Consider the following 17,917-nt stretch of genomic DNA (forward strand, 5'->3'; position numbering starts at 1 on the left):
GAAATCTATTATTATTATTATTATTTGAAAAAAAATCTATTTTTATTTGAGAAAATTAGGTTTTAATAAGGAACAAACTACATTACAAAATTTAATATATATTTCATTGTTTAATTTTTTTTTTGTGAGTTTGTATTCTCCGAACACAAGTACCATATACTATTCTTGAATCTCGAACATAACATGTGATTGTTTTTTGTGGAGTATGTTATAACACCTTTGTTTGCATCCTACGCTACTTTTTTTTAAAGATGATCCTACGCTACTTATTCTATACACCTATGATGAATTTTATTAAGCTCGTTACAAACTCGATAAAAATTCGGCTCGGTCAAAGCTCGGTCAGATTCGGTCGAAACTTGTCAAAACTCGGTTCGAGAGGGTTCGGCTCAAAATATTAACGAGTCAATATCAAACCTACCTAGATTCGGCTTGTTTACCCCATGGGCACTAACATTTCCAAGAGATGTCTTGATCGAAGTAAAACTTGTTGTTGGTGTACGGATGATGAAAAGACTCTTCACGTATTCTTTTGATGTCCCATGGTTCGAAGTACCTGATTAGCCTCCTCAATCATGTTTTGGTCCACTAAATCTCATTTTCCTACTATATTAAAAACTTGGAAGTTAGAAACGATCTTATCTTCAACCAGAAATCTCGGACCACGACGTAAATTGTTTCTCAAGCCAACATTCAGTTAGCTTTCTAAACTTGTATAAAACATAATCAATTAATCATTTGGTTGTAAAAAAATAAGCTGCGTGTGGAAGATATTATTACATATAATTCACAGAATATATATAAAAAGAACGATACACCCCAAACCTTAGTCATTTTACTTAAAACTTATTTTCTCTAATATTAGAACCATATACCCCAACGACCTTAGTCGTTTTACTTAAAACTTATTTTCTCTAATTTTAGAACTATATACCCCAATCTTAGTCGTTTTACTTTTTTTAAGACGCATGCAACACATCTTCCGCATTTAACTTACTTTTTTTTTTTTTTGCAATTGAGTGATTAATTAGTTACATTTTATGCAAGTTTAGAGAGGTAACTGGACATTTTATATAAGTTGAGCGGGCTATCGAGATAATTTGAAGGTTCAGAGGGTCAATCAAGTTTTTTGGATAAGTTTAGGGGGCAAATGATGTTTAAGCCGAAAAAATAAAAACAATTGTAATGTGTACATTTCATGTGTAAAAAATTGTGTCACGTGTCGAGAATAAAAACAATCTTACCTATGGGACTGCCTAAGGCGGAAAATATTACGAAATGATACCACAAGATGCAAATGACAAAATTTTGGATACCACAAGGGGAAAATAAGCTTTTATGCCAATTTTTAAAGTGTTTAAAATATTTATTATATTACTAATATATTAGAAATAACCAACAAAAAAATATATGAAAATGCTTCCGTTTATCAACAAACTTGTTTGGAATGTCCAATATAACAGTTAAATAACAGTTAACCAATATTTTCAAATTTTTGATAATAAATAGCTAAAATTAATCTTGTTTAGAAATGTTAGGGTTAAATTCATAATTTCATATGTTAGGGCTCGAATGATTTTGCTAACCAAATAATCAAATGGACTTCAAATACGAGTTTGAGGCTTATCTTTTTGGAGTTTTGGTTAATTTTGAGTAAGCAGCGGAAGAATCTTTTTAGAACCGCAAACTTGTATCACTAGTCACTTTTTTCCCACACTAAAATTATTTAAGAGTTAAAAATAATTGTTATCTTAGATTTAACTTAACCCTCTATCTTTAGGTTATACTTCTTATCCGATTGAGATAGTTAACATCTAGCTGAACACTTATTCTAATTTCTGATTAAGATTAATATTCCCAATTAATTAATTAGTTAGAATTAACTCAACTAAAATTTCTATTTATTTAATTTTTTAATTAAATAAGTATCTGCATCCAATTATGATTTTATCCAAATCCGACTTTTAATCTGGAGGAAATTCCTACAAAGCTAAATCAATAATGTCAGCATTATATTTGACTTTTTCTTTTTTTTTTCCATAAAACTATATTTCTACTGAGAAAAACGTATACAATATTTTTTTCACATAATCATCTTACTCAATCAAATTAAATAAATACTTGCAAAAAAAAAATCAACATTAATTAAATTATTAAACTATAAGAAAATAAACAAACTATCAAATATAATCGGTTGCTTAATAAAACTAAAAAATCTATCAATATCTTGTAAATCACCAAATATTTAAGAATCCAAATACATATCTAAAAAAACTGAAAAATCTATCATTATTATCTTCAATTCATTCGAATATATCTAAAAATATTAAAAAAATCTACTGATATCTTCTTAATTCAAAATTAAAATATATTTTTATTTTTTATATTATTAAATTTCACTATATAAACCATGATTAGGGTATTTTAATCTTGTTTAGAGTATTGATAATCAATTTTCAACATGGCAGCAGCCATTGTAGCTTTCCTCTGCGTATTTTTTTCGTTTTTCTTGTGTGTTTCTTCGGATTATTCTCACGTTTATGGCTACACTCCTAATCACAAGGTTTGATTTGTATAATTTTGTTTAATTTACGGTCCGTTTGTTTCGCCTGCTCCTGTTTTGGTGTTTGCTTGCTGCTGTTAGTTCGTTTTCTGTATTGATTTTTCTATAAAAAGCAGTTGTTTCGAATTTTTGCCAAATGCTTTTTGTCTCCTGTTTAAATTTAAAAGGTAAAAAGCAGTTCCGAAAATCGAAAACAAATCTAATATTTTCTTTAATTAATTTGTAGCATTACATTGTTTACATGGGGCATCTGAAAGATTTGGATTCGGAATCCGTAATCAATTCCAATCATAAAATCCTTGCATCAAGTGTTAGCAGGTAATTAAGATTTTAATTATTCCGTAACTAGTTTTAAACCCGTGCATTGAACAGGATAATTTTTTTAATTGTATAGATTATTAATTTGTTGAAATTGGATTAATTTCAGTACTCTTGAACAAGCTCAGACTAAAGTTGTTCATCATTATCACAAGAGCTTTAGGGGTTTCTCGGCTATGCTGTCTCCGAAGGAAGCCGATAAGCTAAGAAGTAAGACGAAAAATACCTATTTATATATTTCAGTGTCGATCTTGGGAATCACTCCTAAGAGGAGTGATAGTGGTTTCGTCCGGCTTCAATTCTAATCCTGTAATTTTGATTTATTGGAGTGTAATTTGCATCTCGAGTAGATGAAGATGTCCAATCCAGGTCAAAAATAGCATCGTTTTGGTTTCGGTATAACACTATTTTAGCCTCGAAAAAATGGTTTTGACTGACCCAGATAAAATCCAACTACATCTTTCTAGACTATTTTTTAGAAGATTAACTGGGGCGTCTTACACCCCTAACCTCAAATCTCGAATCTTTATGAGAGTCAGAACCTCTGCTGGTAGGGGTGGCTCTGGAGGCCAGAGGGGCTTGGCACACCCCTCTATCCGCCCTGCCACTCCATACACCGGATAGATAAAAGAAAAAATTACAATTACAAATGGAATTTTCTGTCATTAAATATATACTTTCTGTTATAATTTCATTTATTCAGAATCTGTCATAGATTTAATATCGATGGGATGTGACAGAATTTTCTGTCAGCTGATCCTTTATTATGTAATTTTTTTGTCCATTCACTTCGATTATTTAGTTCTGACTCCGACATTGATAATAATTACATGATTATTGTTAACTAACAACAATTAATTAAATTATAATCGCAGATCACGATTCGGTTGTTTCTGTGTTTGAAAGTCCTATGTATAAACTTCACACAGAAAGATCGTATGATTTTTTACTCGAACAAGTGGAGAATCAACATTATAAAGGCATATTTGAGAAACATCGTAATAATCCGGCTAATGATGTTGTAATCGGGCATTTAGATAGTGGTAAGTGTTGTTAATTATACTAATTTTATTTAATTAATTCTTAATTATTTGAGTTTATGAGATTTTATTTTAATTTTATTTTGAAGGTATTTGGCCTGAGGCACAGAGTTTTAATGGCGATAGGTTTAGGCCTTATCCAAGATCTTTCTGGGGAGATTGCTATCATTATGAATATAATCAACTTGTTGGTGATATTCTCTGCAACAAGTATGTTCTTATCTAATTAAATTCGTTTTTATATTGTTTATTCATCGTATTTTAATAATATATGATTTAATTTTTAATTTTTAATTTATTAAACAGTTTAGTCCATGTAAAAAAGCTAAACTGTATTATAATTTAAATATTTGAGAATTAAACAGTATATTATTAAAATATGAGAATCAAATATTGTGTTTAATAGAAATTTAGATACTAATAAATTATATACAAGGTGAATTGGACTTAAGGGTCAAAATTAGAGGTGACAATCATGTCGGATTAATGTCAAAATGAGTTAATCCTAACTCAAATTAAAAAAATTTAACTTAATTAGGTTAGTGTCGATTTCGTGTGTATTTTTCGGTTCACATGTTTGTGGCTTTTAAAATATATATGAAGATATGATATTATTTTTAAATATTTTATGTCATTTTTGGATTAATATATTAACACTAACCATAAAAAAAATACTCTAGTGTCATATTAGAGGGTAATATGATGTGTTTATAACAATATAGGAGGCTTGAGTAGTGTTTACAAGTAATAATTGTAATTTTTATTACCTTTATTAATAAATGTGGTATGTAAAAATATAAGACTATTTTTAAATATAATTTTAAATATTTGTGGATTTTTTTGTCATTTTGGGATTAGAATGTCAATCCCAACCCAACCCAAAAATTTACGTGTCAATTTCGTGTCACCGCAAAAATGACACATTACCTAATATGCTAAATCCAAATACTAAAATCAATTATCGTGTAATCGGACCATATACTTTTACCACCTCTAATTAAAATTATTTTAAAATTTAGGAATGAAATCAATTTAACTCAAATCAAATTAGATATTTATCCAACTTCAATTAATTAACAATGCTTGATAAATTAATTAAATTATTTTTCATTTGGACTATAGATATTGTTTCATTTTAACCCTAAATTGGTAAGCATATTGAATTTTAGATATTAACCCACTTTATAAATTATCGATATTTAAAAAATTAATCTAAATTACCTAAAATTTAATTTAAATCAAATGTTAGATATTAACTCAATCTTTAATCTTTAAGTATTTATATTTAACAAATTAATTTAAAATATTTAAAATTTGATTTGAGTTAAATTGATTATGCATGCCAATTTTAAGGAAAAATTATACAATACATCTGAGTATAATTATAAAATATACAGTAAAACCTCTATATAAGAATACTCTATATAGGAATAACCTCTATTTTGTTATAAAAAAATTCGGTTCCATCTTGGGCCAGTTATAAATAGGAATAACCTACCAAACGTTATTTGTTATACACTTTTTCAAGTCCTACCTTTAGAAACTATACCTCTATATAGTAATAATTATATATTTATATGTATATATATATTAAGAATTCAAACTAAATTATAAAATATTAAAAAAAACTATTGAAATTATCTATGAGTTGGAAACATAAACTAGAACTTGAAATTATAAATATTTAGTATTCCTATTGATATTTACATTTTTTCCATAAAACTCTTCCAATTATCTATATATTGAAAACCTAGATTCTAAATTGAAATTCTAAATATTTAATTTGTTCCATTAATATCTATTGTTATGTATTATATATAAATCATGCATGCCTATGATAATCTTAACCAAGTATCGAGCAAATTTAAAATTTAATGTGTTGAGAAATTTTATTATACTAAACTCTATTTAGTAATAACCTCTCAATTATTATACAAATAGCCCGGTCCCAAGTGTATTCCTATATAGAGGTTTTACTGTATAATTAATTAAATTGGGATAAATTATCTAACATTTTATTTTTTATTTCTAGCAAAATAATTGGCTCTCGTTTCTACTATTGGGGATATGAGCATACAGTAGGCAATTTCAACGGCACATACCATTCAGCTAGAGATGATTACGGTCACGGGACCCACACAATATCAACGGCAGCAGGAGTCGATGTTCAAATATCTGACAACCAAGAAAATCCAACCGTGATAAAAGGAGCTGCACCGTGGTCCCGCATAGCGTCGTATAAAGTATGCTGGCATGATTACTGTGACGGTTCAGATATCCTCAGAGGTTACGATGATGCAATATCGGACGGTGTTGATCTCATTACCATATCTTTGGGTCCCCCGATATCTACTATGTCTTCTTATTTTGAAGACCCCTTTGCCCTTGGATCTTACCATGCTTTCTCTCAAGGAATCCTGACCGTTGCTTCTGCTGGTAATGAAGGGCATTTAGGTCATTATTCTGTTGTCAATGTTGCGCCTTGGGTTTTGACTGTTGCAGCTACTTCAACTGATCGGGATTTATCCAGTGATGTCGTTCTTGGAAACGGAGTCGTTTTGAAGGTACTGGGTTTTTTTTCTGATGATTGGATCTAAGCCGTTGAGATTGTCTACTTTGTGTTGACTTTGATTTATCTTGTGGTTTTAGGGGCATGGACATAATTCTTATGACTTCAAAGATAAACAAGTTGTTTGGGCAAATGATAAGATCAAAACTTTAAGGTATTTATATGTTGTTCTAATCCTTATTTATTTATTTTTTGGAAAAATCATATTAATTTAGTTTAAAATTAAGTTTAGTATCGATTAGGACCGGATTAGGAGTTAAAATGGTTTCTAAAATTAGTAATTATGATCATTTTAACCCGAATCTATTTTAAGCCGATGCTGTCAATTTGACGATTACATCATAATAGAAAATTTTAAGAATTGATAATATTTTAAACCACTTTAATTCTTCTAAGTTTTTAGTTTTGAGGTTATTTAGGTGTTGTTTGATTAAGAAAGAGAAAATTAATTTCTAGACAGAGCACCGAAAATGACAATTTTGAAAATAAAAAATGTGGTTACATTGCAAATGTAATGTCATTTAGGTGCTGTTGATTAGAAGAGAGAAAGTTAATTTCTAGAGAAAGAAAGTATAAAAAATGTCAATTTTAAAAAAAAAAACGTGGTTACATATTAATATAATACTAAACAAATTTAATTTTTGAAAATTTCTATTTTAAATATCGATAATAAAATTGATAGTATTAATATAAAAGCCATTGGTTTTGCTAATGGCGAAAAATCATAATCTTTTTGAAAAAAAAAATCTAATTGACTTTAATTGTAAAATAGGCCAATTTTTTAACATTATATTAAAAGGTTAATTATATTTATCCTTTTATCCAAATTCGGCTACAATAGTTACTAAAAAAAAGACACGTAAACGATACGTAAATCAAATTTGGCAACGATAGTTACTAAAAAACGACACGTAAACGATACGTAAATCAAATTTTTATATATGTATTGAAAAAATCACTAAACTCAATCCAGTCATTTTCATTCATCCCCTTTCGATTTTTCACATCAACATAATCTAACAATGTAAAATTGGATGTTTTTTTTATTTATTCTTTAATTCACATGCAAATATTTGGCTTATGTGCCATTCACGTCCTTTTCAGCAATTGTTATTGCCAGAATCTTGATAAAACATTACAGTAGAAAATCAAATATAGTATTTCATTTTCGATACTTAGAATATCACTAATATAATTAATTCTGATATTAGACTAAATGTTACATAATGATTAAACTTTTAGCCGGTCACAGTAGTGTCCGTTTGGTTATTCAGAGTTTAGATGAACACTACTGTACCCGGTTACGTGTATTTTTTTTTTTTTTTTTTTGTTGTCGTAAATTGATGAATTGATTTTTGGCAGTGACTGTTCGGAGGATGATTTGGACAAAAAGCACATAGAAGGAAAAATAGTGGTGTGCAGACTTGCTATAGGAATTGGAGCTGTACAAAATGTACAAAATTCAAATGGAGTTGGAGTGATATTTGTTGATAACATGGAAGCCGGAAGAATGGTTTTTTATGAACCAATACCATATTCTATTATTACTCCACGTGATTTTCAAATTTTGCAGAAATACCTCGATTCTAATCAAGGGTAATTATTCGTCTCTCTTTTTCGTTATTAATTTTGAATTACAACCTATAATTATATATTAATTCAGTGACGGATCCAAGGGGTTTAAACACTCACTGAAAGTCGAAAAACGTTGAAAATTTTGGGGAAATTATGAACGGGGCTTTTTTTTAGGGGTTAATTTCAAATAAATACCTTGTGGTTTCACTTTTTTTTTTTTTACAGATCGGTACCTGTGGTTTGCAAAATTTTCATTTGTTATTGACTTTGCCAAATTTGGCCGATAACTAATTCTTGAAAATTTTCATTTTAAGGTTGTTATTGGTTAAATTTGACAAAGTCAATAAAAAATGAAATTTTTGCAAACTACATGATTCGGTTTGCAACAAAAAAAAACTATAAGTACCAATCTGTAAAAACGTGAAACCATAGTGAATTTATTTGAAATTAACTTTTTGTTATGAAAAAACACTAAAAGAAATAAAGGTTTGTTTGTTTGCTAGAGAATATTGTGCATGAAAATATTTTCTTGATTTTAAGTGCTTGAGAACCCTACTCCATTCATTCTTATCGTTTTGAAAATAGTAGTCACCTACCATTTCTTCTCTTTTTTGGTGTTGTAACCAAACATCGAAAAATATTTTATTTTTCAACACCAAATTTTCTTATACCTGATATTTTTACACAATATTTTCTAATAAATAAATAGGACCTCAATTTAACACTCATAAATCACGATAAGTATCCCCTATCAGTGAATCCTGGATCCGCCGCTATATGAATTGGTCACTTTTTGTGGTTTATTACTTTGATTTACATACATAGACTTATTAATTTTAGCAGACTTCAAAATTGACATAGCACTATTGAGTCAAACTTTTGTCTAAACACGTCAACAAATAAGGGTGTCCGAGTTCCAAAATTAATAAATTTAGATATGTGATAGGTAAGTATAAATTCAATAGGATATCAAACAGTAAAAAATACAATAAGTTTAGATGTATAATCATGTATTAACGTGTATAACTAATGTAATACCAGGAAGGCAACTCTTTCCATCTTAAGGACAAAGGTAAAAATTCACACAAAACCTTCTCCAAAAATGGCATATTTTTCTTCAAGAGGACCTAGTCGTTTAAATCCCGATATCATTAAGGTGAGTCTATTTCGTCATTAAGTATATCCGTAAATTTATCACTTTTTACCGTTTGACACCCTATGCATATTTAAAATTGTCAATTTCTGACCTCCGACATCCTTTCAAGCGAAAGTTTGACTCCATCGGAGATCCGAAATTGACAAATTTCAAAATGTCAAACGGTAAAAAAAATTGATAAATTTAGACGCGTAATTATATATGATTAATATTATTATTTTGCAGCCTGATATAGCAGCACCTGGAATGAGTATTTTAGCAGCATTTCCAAGTTCATTGCCATTAGATTCAGACCCAAATCCTAAGCCCATCATAAGTGGAGATCAAAAACAGCATTCCTATATGTCTGGAACTTCTATGGCTTGTCCTCATGTTTCTGGGGTTGCTGCTGTTCTTAAAAGCTACTACAAGAATTGGAGTCCTGCTTGGATCAAATCTGCTTTAATGACTACAGGTTATTATATATATATATCTATTACATTATATGCATACTAGACCTGTTCATGCGTCCGCTTAGGCCGAGTCTAAGCGAGCTTTTGATTTAAAAAAAAAAAAGCTTAGTCTAGCTCAGTTCAGTTCAGTCCGCTTTTATTTTAAATGGGTTCTGACTTAAAAATAAATATAAGGGATAAGGTACCAAAATAGATCCATAGTTTTTGGAAAAGTATCAATTTAGGCTCAACGTACAAAATAACACTAATATAAGCTTAATGTTTAAAAAAGAGTGTCAATTTAGGCCTTGATAACGGAACGAGACACATCATTGTTATTATTTCGTTAAATTCTGCCAATTGTACGTGGAGGCAGAAATCAGAACTTGACGGAGTAATAGGAATGACGTGTCCAATCCGTTATCGATGCCTAAATTGATACCTTTTTTAAACGTTAAGCCTATATGCTATTTTATACGTGAAGCCTAAATTGATACTTGCCCATAAACCATAGACCTATTTTGTTACTTTATTCCTAAATATAATAACTAATATTAATATGACAGGCCAGGTTGGATTGACCCGTGCTATTTTATAAAACCCAATCTCGTAGTAAATTACATCCATTGCTACTTACTTTACTCATTTCGTGGTGTGATCACTAAACCTCAAAGCGTACATATTTTCTAACATTATATAGTCATTAAACTTTAACTAGCGGATCAAAATGACCATTGGCAACGTCTAAATGGAAATGTTTAAGAATTAAAGTTGTTTAGAATAACATTTATCATGAAACCACATTTTTTATTTTCTAAAACCACAATTTTCGGAGTTTCCTCCTTCTAAAAGTTTACTTTCTCTTCTTTTGACCAAACAACACCTGAATAACGTCAAAATGAAAAATTTGAAAATTAAAATTGCTTAAAACATCATCAATTCTTGGAATTTTTCATTTTGAAGTCGTCAAAGGTTATTTTGAGGTGTTACTTGAAGTTTAGTGGTCATAATGCTAAAAGTAGTATAATTAAGTGACTTTTATGTCACATTTTAAAGTTTAGTTACATACCGTGAAAATAAGTAACGTTCAATTGCTACTCAGCATAATTTATCCCTATCTTGCTTATATATAGGAGGATTTTAGCCGCTTGGACATCCTGAGCCTAAAGTTATTTTTCTTACCTTCTTGATATAAAAAAAAGTTTCATGTGACGAATGAAAAAATTGTCTTTATTATTTAACAACCATTTCTTATTCGTTAAAACCCAATTTAAGGGCAAATTATTAGAAGCATCCGGTTTTTAATGTCAAATGGAGGATCTTCTATCTTATTTATCAAGTAGGGTCACACTACACGTGTCCATATGTGAATTGGAATCCTCTAAATGGTATGGAAGACCTGGTTCTTAATATAAGAACTCCAACTTAAAAATATCCAAATCCATTTATTTATATATTTTTTTTTGTCTTTGACACACGTGCAGCTACATGGAACGACAACACGAATCACACAATAAAATCAATTATAAGTCCCGCAAACCCATTCGACATGGGTTCAGGCCTCATTGTCCCAGGTCGCATATTCAATCCAGGACTAGTATACGACATGTCACTAGACGATATCAACGGGTTCATCTGCAATCAAGCCGCCATCTATGGGATTGACAGAACCACAGTCAAAAACTTATTTGGAATCATCAGATGCAACAACATCCCACCTTATAATCTCAACTACCCTTCAATTGGAGGGTACAATTTAAGAGGTGTTTATAGGGTAAGAAGACGTCTTACTTTGGCTACATTTGAAGGACCTTTGGTTTATAAAGCTGTTATAGATATGCCTGAAAGTGTTAGGGTTAGGGTTTATCCAAATGTTCTTGATTTTACTAAGTTTAGGGTTTGGGAATATTATGTGAGTTTTGAGAATGTAAATGCTAAGTCTAGTGTTTATGGGTCTATAACTTGGGTAGATGGTTATGGTCATGATGTAAAAACTCCTATTGCTCTTGTTATTTAGGGTTTAGGGTTTAGGATTTTGTGAAGTTGTTTAGCGATTTAGTTGTTAGGGTTTTGTTGTTTAGATGAAATTTTGATTAGTTAATAAAATTTTGATTTAGTACTTTATGCATTTTCACGGTATGTTCATTATATTTCAAAGCTTAACATCAAAATCACTCAATTTTACACTTTGTCATATTATGTCCACTAAATTTCAATTAATGCTTCAAAATAACTGTTTATGACCTCGAAATATAAATGTCCAAGAGTTAAAGTTGTTTACTTTGATTGTTATTTGATGTTACTTGGAATTTTCCAAATAAATTTATTGATAAATTGAAGCAGTTTCGTGTGTTTTGTCAAGTCGTTTGTAACTGTGTTAATAACGTAATAAATATTTAATACAATCTTTTATGATTAATTTATACATTGTAGATTTAAGTTTTGATAATTTGGCACTGTTTGTAACATAATAACATTTTAGGTATAATTGATTTTTAAAATATTTTCTTTAAAAGTTAAATAGTAAGTTTTTTTTTTTTTTGAAGTGAAAAGTTAAATAGTAAGTTAAGTTATGGTATATTTGTTCAAATTTTCTATACGATATGGATTGCTATACGTTGCCCCTATTTTACTTATCGTCGCCTCCTGTTTGACATTTTTGCCCTTTTCCTTTTTCATTCAAAAAAGTGAAATTCTCTCAACACCGAAGAACAAAACGAAGAAAAATCATGCCTCCAAAGCAAGAAAAAATACTTGAACATCTAAGTTTCGTATTTACCAATAATCTGAAATTTAACAAATTTAACTTGAAACAAATTTTTTTTTTCCGTTGAATTTGCTCTAAACGGGTAGCCCATACGGTTCGGTCCATGGACCGGTAGTATGAACTACCCGTTTTTCCTAGGTGAAAAGGGGTAGCCTACCCGTTTTCCTTAGGCTACCCCTTTTCACCTAGGGAAAACGGGTAGGCTACCCCTTTTCACCTAGGGAAAAACGGGTAGGCTACCACTTTTCCTTTAGGAAAAACGAGTTTATTTATTTATTTTTTTAATTATAATAAATATTAATTATAGATAAATTGTGTATTGATTGGATAGAAAAAAAACGTACAGATAAATTATTGATTGGAAATAAAAAATACGTATTGAAGTGTCCAATTAATTTTTATTTGGTAAATTATATTTATTTACCTTTTAGAACGTAAATTTAATTATACGTAAATTATGTATTGACTGGATAGAAAAAACGTATATATAAATTATTGATTGGAAATAAAAAATACGTATTAACGCGTGCAATTAATTTTTATTTGTTAATTTTTATTTATTTATCTTTTAGAACGTAAATTTAATTATTGATGATTAGATAGAAAAAACGTATAGATAAATTGGAAATAAAAAAATACGTATTGAAGCGTCCAATCAATTTTTAATATTTATTGGACACTTCAACACGTATTTTTTATTTCCAATCAATAATTTATCTATACGTTTTTTCTATCCAATCAATACATAATTTATCTATAATTAATATTTATTATAATTAAAAAAATAAATAAATAAACTCATTTTTTCTAAAGGTAAAGGGGTAGCCTACCCGTTTTTCCCTAGGTGAAAAGGGGTAGCCTACTCGTTTTCCCTAGGTGAAAAGGGGTAGGCTACCTGTTTTTACCTAGGCTACCCCTTTTCACCTAGGTAAAAATGGGCAGTTCATACTACCGGTCCATGGACCGGACCGTATGAGCTACCCGTTTAGAGCAAATTCAATGAAAAAAAAATTCGTTTCAAGTTAAATTTGTTAAATTTCAGATTATTGGTAAATACGAAACTTAGATGTTCAAGTATTTTTTTCTTGTTTTGGAGGCATGATTTTTCTTCGTTTTGTTCTTCAGGATTGAGAGAATTTTATTTTTTTGAATGAAAAATGAAAAGGACAAAAATATCAAACAGGAGGCGACGGTAAGTAAAATAGAGACCACGTATAGCAAAACCCATCCCAAAAATGATAAAAACAGATTTGGACTTTATTCTTATTTTATTATAAGAATTTGGGCCCTTTGGACAGTCGCTCCTTAATTCACTCCATGAGACCGGCCCTGTACAAACAAATAATGAGAGGACACGAATATATTGAAGGCAAATTTACATAGAAAATCAGTTTTAAGGTTTGATTCCTTAAAACTGATTGCTTACTTTTGTTGTTGTAAATGTTTTTCGTACCTATATAAAATGATGTATGCATTTTTATAAAAAAAAAATATTATTTACAATTATGTTAAGTTTTAAAGATTAAAATTTATAAATGAGAAGTCTAGAATATATTTTTGGTTTAATACATCATTTGTCTCTTGAATTTGTCTAAAAAATTTAATTGGCCCCCTAAACTTTCAAAGTGTTCCGATAGCCTCCTGAACTTGTATAGAATATTCAGTTAGCTCCCTGAACTTGCGTAAAACGTAATTAATTGATCACTCGGTCACAAAAAAGTAAGTTAAATGTGAAAGATGTATTTCACGTATCTTAAAATGTTATTACATAATTCAAAAATAGATTAAAAATGAAGTTATTACTTGCTCAATTATAAAACTTGTCCTCCCGATTTTGGTCGTTTTATTTTTTTAAGACTCGGGGAATACATCGTTCGCATTTAACTTACTTTTTTGTGACCGAGTGGCCAATTGATTACATTTTATGCAAGTTCAGGGGGCTGACTGAACATTTTATACAAGTTCAGGGAGCTATCGAAACATTTTGAAAGTTCAGGGGGCCAATCAAGCTTTTTGGACAAGTTCAGGGGACAGATGATATATTAAACCTATATTTTTTAAGGTTTAAGATTTATAATTTGGAGTCTAAATTTTTTAAATTAGGATATAATATTTTATTTGTAGTGTATAGAAAATGATGAGATATTTATAATTAATTTTAGTATGCTTTTATTGTAATTTTATTATTAGTTATGATTTTCATGTAATTATATTCAATTACATGTTGTGGTAAAATTACAATAACTCAATCTATAAGAATTGAAAAGACACAAAATTAACTTTTGACTAAAACTTGTCATGCCTGTTCTCTTTTCTTAATATCATAAGATAAGAAGTTTTTAGCTTACATATCCTATTTTGATGTGATGTCCAAGGCGATCTCGAAGGGTATGGGGGAAGGGTCGGTGATGGCGGGTGGATGGCCCTTGGCGGATCTGGCGGAGGCGGGGCGCGGAAGGGGTAGGGATTCCGGGTTCGACGAGGCTTGGGCGGAGGTGGATGATGGGCGATCCGAGGGATCTCCTCAGGGGAGGAAGCGGAGCAATGGTTTCCGGAGGGGTCGATCTCGGGATAGGAGTAGATCGGAATGGTTGGATGGCGGGGATGTAGATCCGGCGATCTCGAAGGGGGGTGCTAGGGGGGCGATGGCTCCGTTGGGGGGTTCTAGGGCTGCGGCGGCCGATCGGGGGCTGGATGGCAATGGTGCCGCGGCCACGGCCCTGGATCCGGTTTTCACGGGTGGGGGCGCGCTAGGATCCAGTGGGGTAGGGCCGCTTCCGGTGCTCGGGCCACAGGGGGTTCCTGCCGTCTCTTCCCAGCAGGAAGACCACGCCTTGCGGCTTTCGCAGGCCGCGCTGGCCGCGCAGGCCGCACAAGCTGCACAGGCTGCGAAAGCTGCTCAAGCGGGAATTTCTGGGGTTTCGAGTAGTTTGCCTAATGAGACTTTTAGGGAAGGGGCTTTATCCCCAGGGCCTAAGGCTTGTAAGGAACAACAATCGCAAGGTTATCAGAAGGATGGGGGAGCCCTCTCTTGGAGGGATAAGGTGCTAGGGGTGTCAGAGGTGGAGCCCATAATGGAGGAGGATGATCCTGGGGATTTTCTTTCTGATTCCGATTCTGAGGATGGAGTGCCTGATAACCCGTTGTGTCCTAGGATCCGTTTATCCTCAGAAGACAAGCGGGTCATGAGATCGAAGTGGAAATTGGCGTGAATCGTCACTGTGTTGGGGAAAAGGATCAGGTTCAATTACTTTGCCCAGAGGATCCAGGCTCAATGGGCTAAGAAAGGAAAGGTTACTATCACAGACCTTGATAATGACTATTATGTCATTAAATTCACAAGGGCTGAGGATTTCAATGCTGTTGTTAATGGAGGTCCGTATATTATCTCCAATCACGTTTTGGCCTTGAGACCGTGGGTCCCAAATTTTGATCCATATGATTGCTCTGTCAATAGGATCCTTACTTGGGTTAGGTTCCCAGGCCTACCTCTTGAATACTACAGTGATAGATTCTTGAACAAGATTGGTTGCCTTGTTGGGAAAGTCCACCATATTGATAAGACTACCATTGGGGCAGTAAGAGGCAAGTTTGCCAGGGTCTGTATCGATATTGATCTCGCTAAGCCTCTTCTTTCTCAGTTCTATATTCAGAACAAGGTCTTTCATATTGAATATGAAGGTATACATAACATCTGCTTTGAATGTGGTATGTTTGGCCATACCCTTGAGGGTTGTCCTAAGAGGAAGAAGGACGTGGTGGAGTTGGATAGGCGAAGCTGAGAAGAGTCAAGAGGAAGCAAGGAGTTTTGGCCCATGGATGCTTGCCAAGAGGCCTATGAGAAGGAAGCCACGGGCTAATGTTATCTCTAATCATCCACCGGATATCAGTATGAAGATGACCACTCTCCAGATAGCTCCTAAGATCAAGGTTAGACCCCCGAATATTAAGAAGGGGGTTGAGACTGGAATGGACTCAACTTTGGGTTCCGGATCAAGGTTCGGTGTTTTGTCTATGGAGGAAGATGAGGACTCAAATCCTTCTGATAAGCAGATTGATTTAAGCATGCCTGGTCTGGAGTCGGTAGAGCATGCCTCTAGTATGGGTAATTCTATTAATCCTCTCTTTGTCTCTAATTCTGCTAAAGCCAAAGAGATTCCCCAGCCTATCCTGGTAGCTGGGAAGGGGGTGAGTAGGGAGGCCAGTACATCGCACCCTCCCGTGGAGGTTCCTATTGGTAATGCTATAGGTGTGAGTAAACCTAACATGAAGAAACCCAAGGGGAAACCTAAAATGAACCCTCTTGGCTTGAACTCTTGGGATAAAAGGGGTCCTTCTGGGACCTCCTCTAGGCTCTCCGGAGCCCCGAACAAATACCTGATCTAAGGTTGGGCCTGTGTCTGTAGTCTTCCTATCTGATGGACTTCTTCATTTGGAATGTTAGAGGTGCGGCAAGCAAGGCTACCCGCATTCATGTCAATGATCTTATTAAACAGTTTAACCCTTCCTGCTTTGTTCTTCTAGAGACCAAGGTCAGTGGAGCCAAAGCAGATGAGGTGGTTAGGAAGTTTAAGAATTGGAATTGCGTCAGGTCGGAGGCTACTGGCCGGGCAGGGGGGATTTGGCTCTTTTGGAAGCCAGGTCTTGTCAATATTGATATTGTTACTATGGACAGTCAATTCATCCATAGTAAGCTGTGTTACCCTGGTAATAAACCTTTCTTTATTACCTTTGTCTATGCTGATCCTGTTTTGACTAACCGAAGAAGGCTGTGGGAGATCCTTCATTCTTTAACTCTAACATGGTGGAGGCGTGGTTGGTTGCCGGGGATTTCAATGACATTGCCCTCTTGAGTGATCAGAGAGGAGGGGGTAATCATTATGTGAACCGATGTCTTAATCATAAGCAAAGTATGGATATGTGCGGGCTTTCGGACCTGGGAGCTGCTGGCCACAAATTCACTTGGAAAAGGAATAGTGTGTTTGTTAGGCTGGATAAGGTGTATGCAAATGTTGCAGCGATTTATAGGTTTCCTGAGGTCAAGGTGCTTAATCTCCCTTTCCGTCACTCTGACCATTGCCCTATCCTCATTAATTTGGTCAAAGGAAGCCGGCTGAAAGGTAATAGACCCGTTAGGTATCTGGTGGCTTGGGAGTCTCACCCTGAGTTTAAGGATTTCGTCAAGAGCAATTGGCTTCCCCACTCTGATGTTCTCCTCGCTTCTGAGGAATTCAGGAGGAATGTGGCTGTTTGGAATAAAAATATTTTTGGACATATTATCAGGAGGAAGAACAAACTCTTGAGGAGGATGGAAGGTGTTCAGCGTTGCTTGGAGGTTCGGTTTGATCACAGCCTAAATGGTCACCTTAGAGCTCTTCAGAATGAGTTGGAAGCAGTGCTTAGACAGGAAGAGCTTCTGTGGTTCCAGAAGTCTAGAAAGGCTTGGATTCAAGATGGGGACCGGAATACCAGGTTTTTCCACCTCTCTACGATCATTA

At 32.9% G+C, this 17,917-nt stretch overlaps 1 protein-coding gene across 1 annotated transcript; it reads left to right on the top strand.

Moving 5' to 3' along the window:
- The first annotated feature begins 2,801 nt into the window (after nucleotides 1–2,801).
- LOC136208192 (subtilisin-like serine-protease S) lies at nucleotides 2,802–11,669 on the top strand. Its single transcript, XM_065998996.1, has 10 exons — nucleotides 2,802–2,881; nucleotides 2,991–3,091; nucleotides 3,757–3,924; nucleotides 4,011–4,131; nucleotides 5,954–6,485; nucleotides 6,571–6,644; nucleotides 7,853–8,086; nucleotides 9,107–9,221; nucleotides 9,447–9,675; nucleotides 11,137–11,669. Exons 1-10 carry the CDS (start codon nucleotides 2,805–2,807, stop codon nucleotides 11,667–11,669), a joined length of 2,184 nt encoding a protein of 727 aa, XP_065855068.1. The 5' UTR covers nucleotides 2,802–2,804.
- The last annotated feature ends 6,248 nt before the right edge of the window (nucleotides 11,670–17,917 follow it).

Source organism: Euphorbia lathyris, chromosome 10 (genome assembly GCF_963576675.1).
Source record: "Euphorbia lathyris chromosome 10, ddEupLath1.1, whole genome shotgun sequence".
NCBI lineage: Eukaryota > Viridiplantae > Streptophyta > Magnoliopsida > Malpighiales > Euphorbiaceae > Euphorbia > Euphorbia lathyris.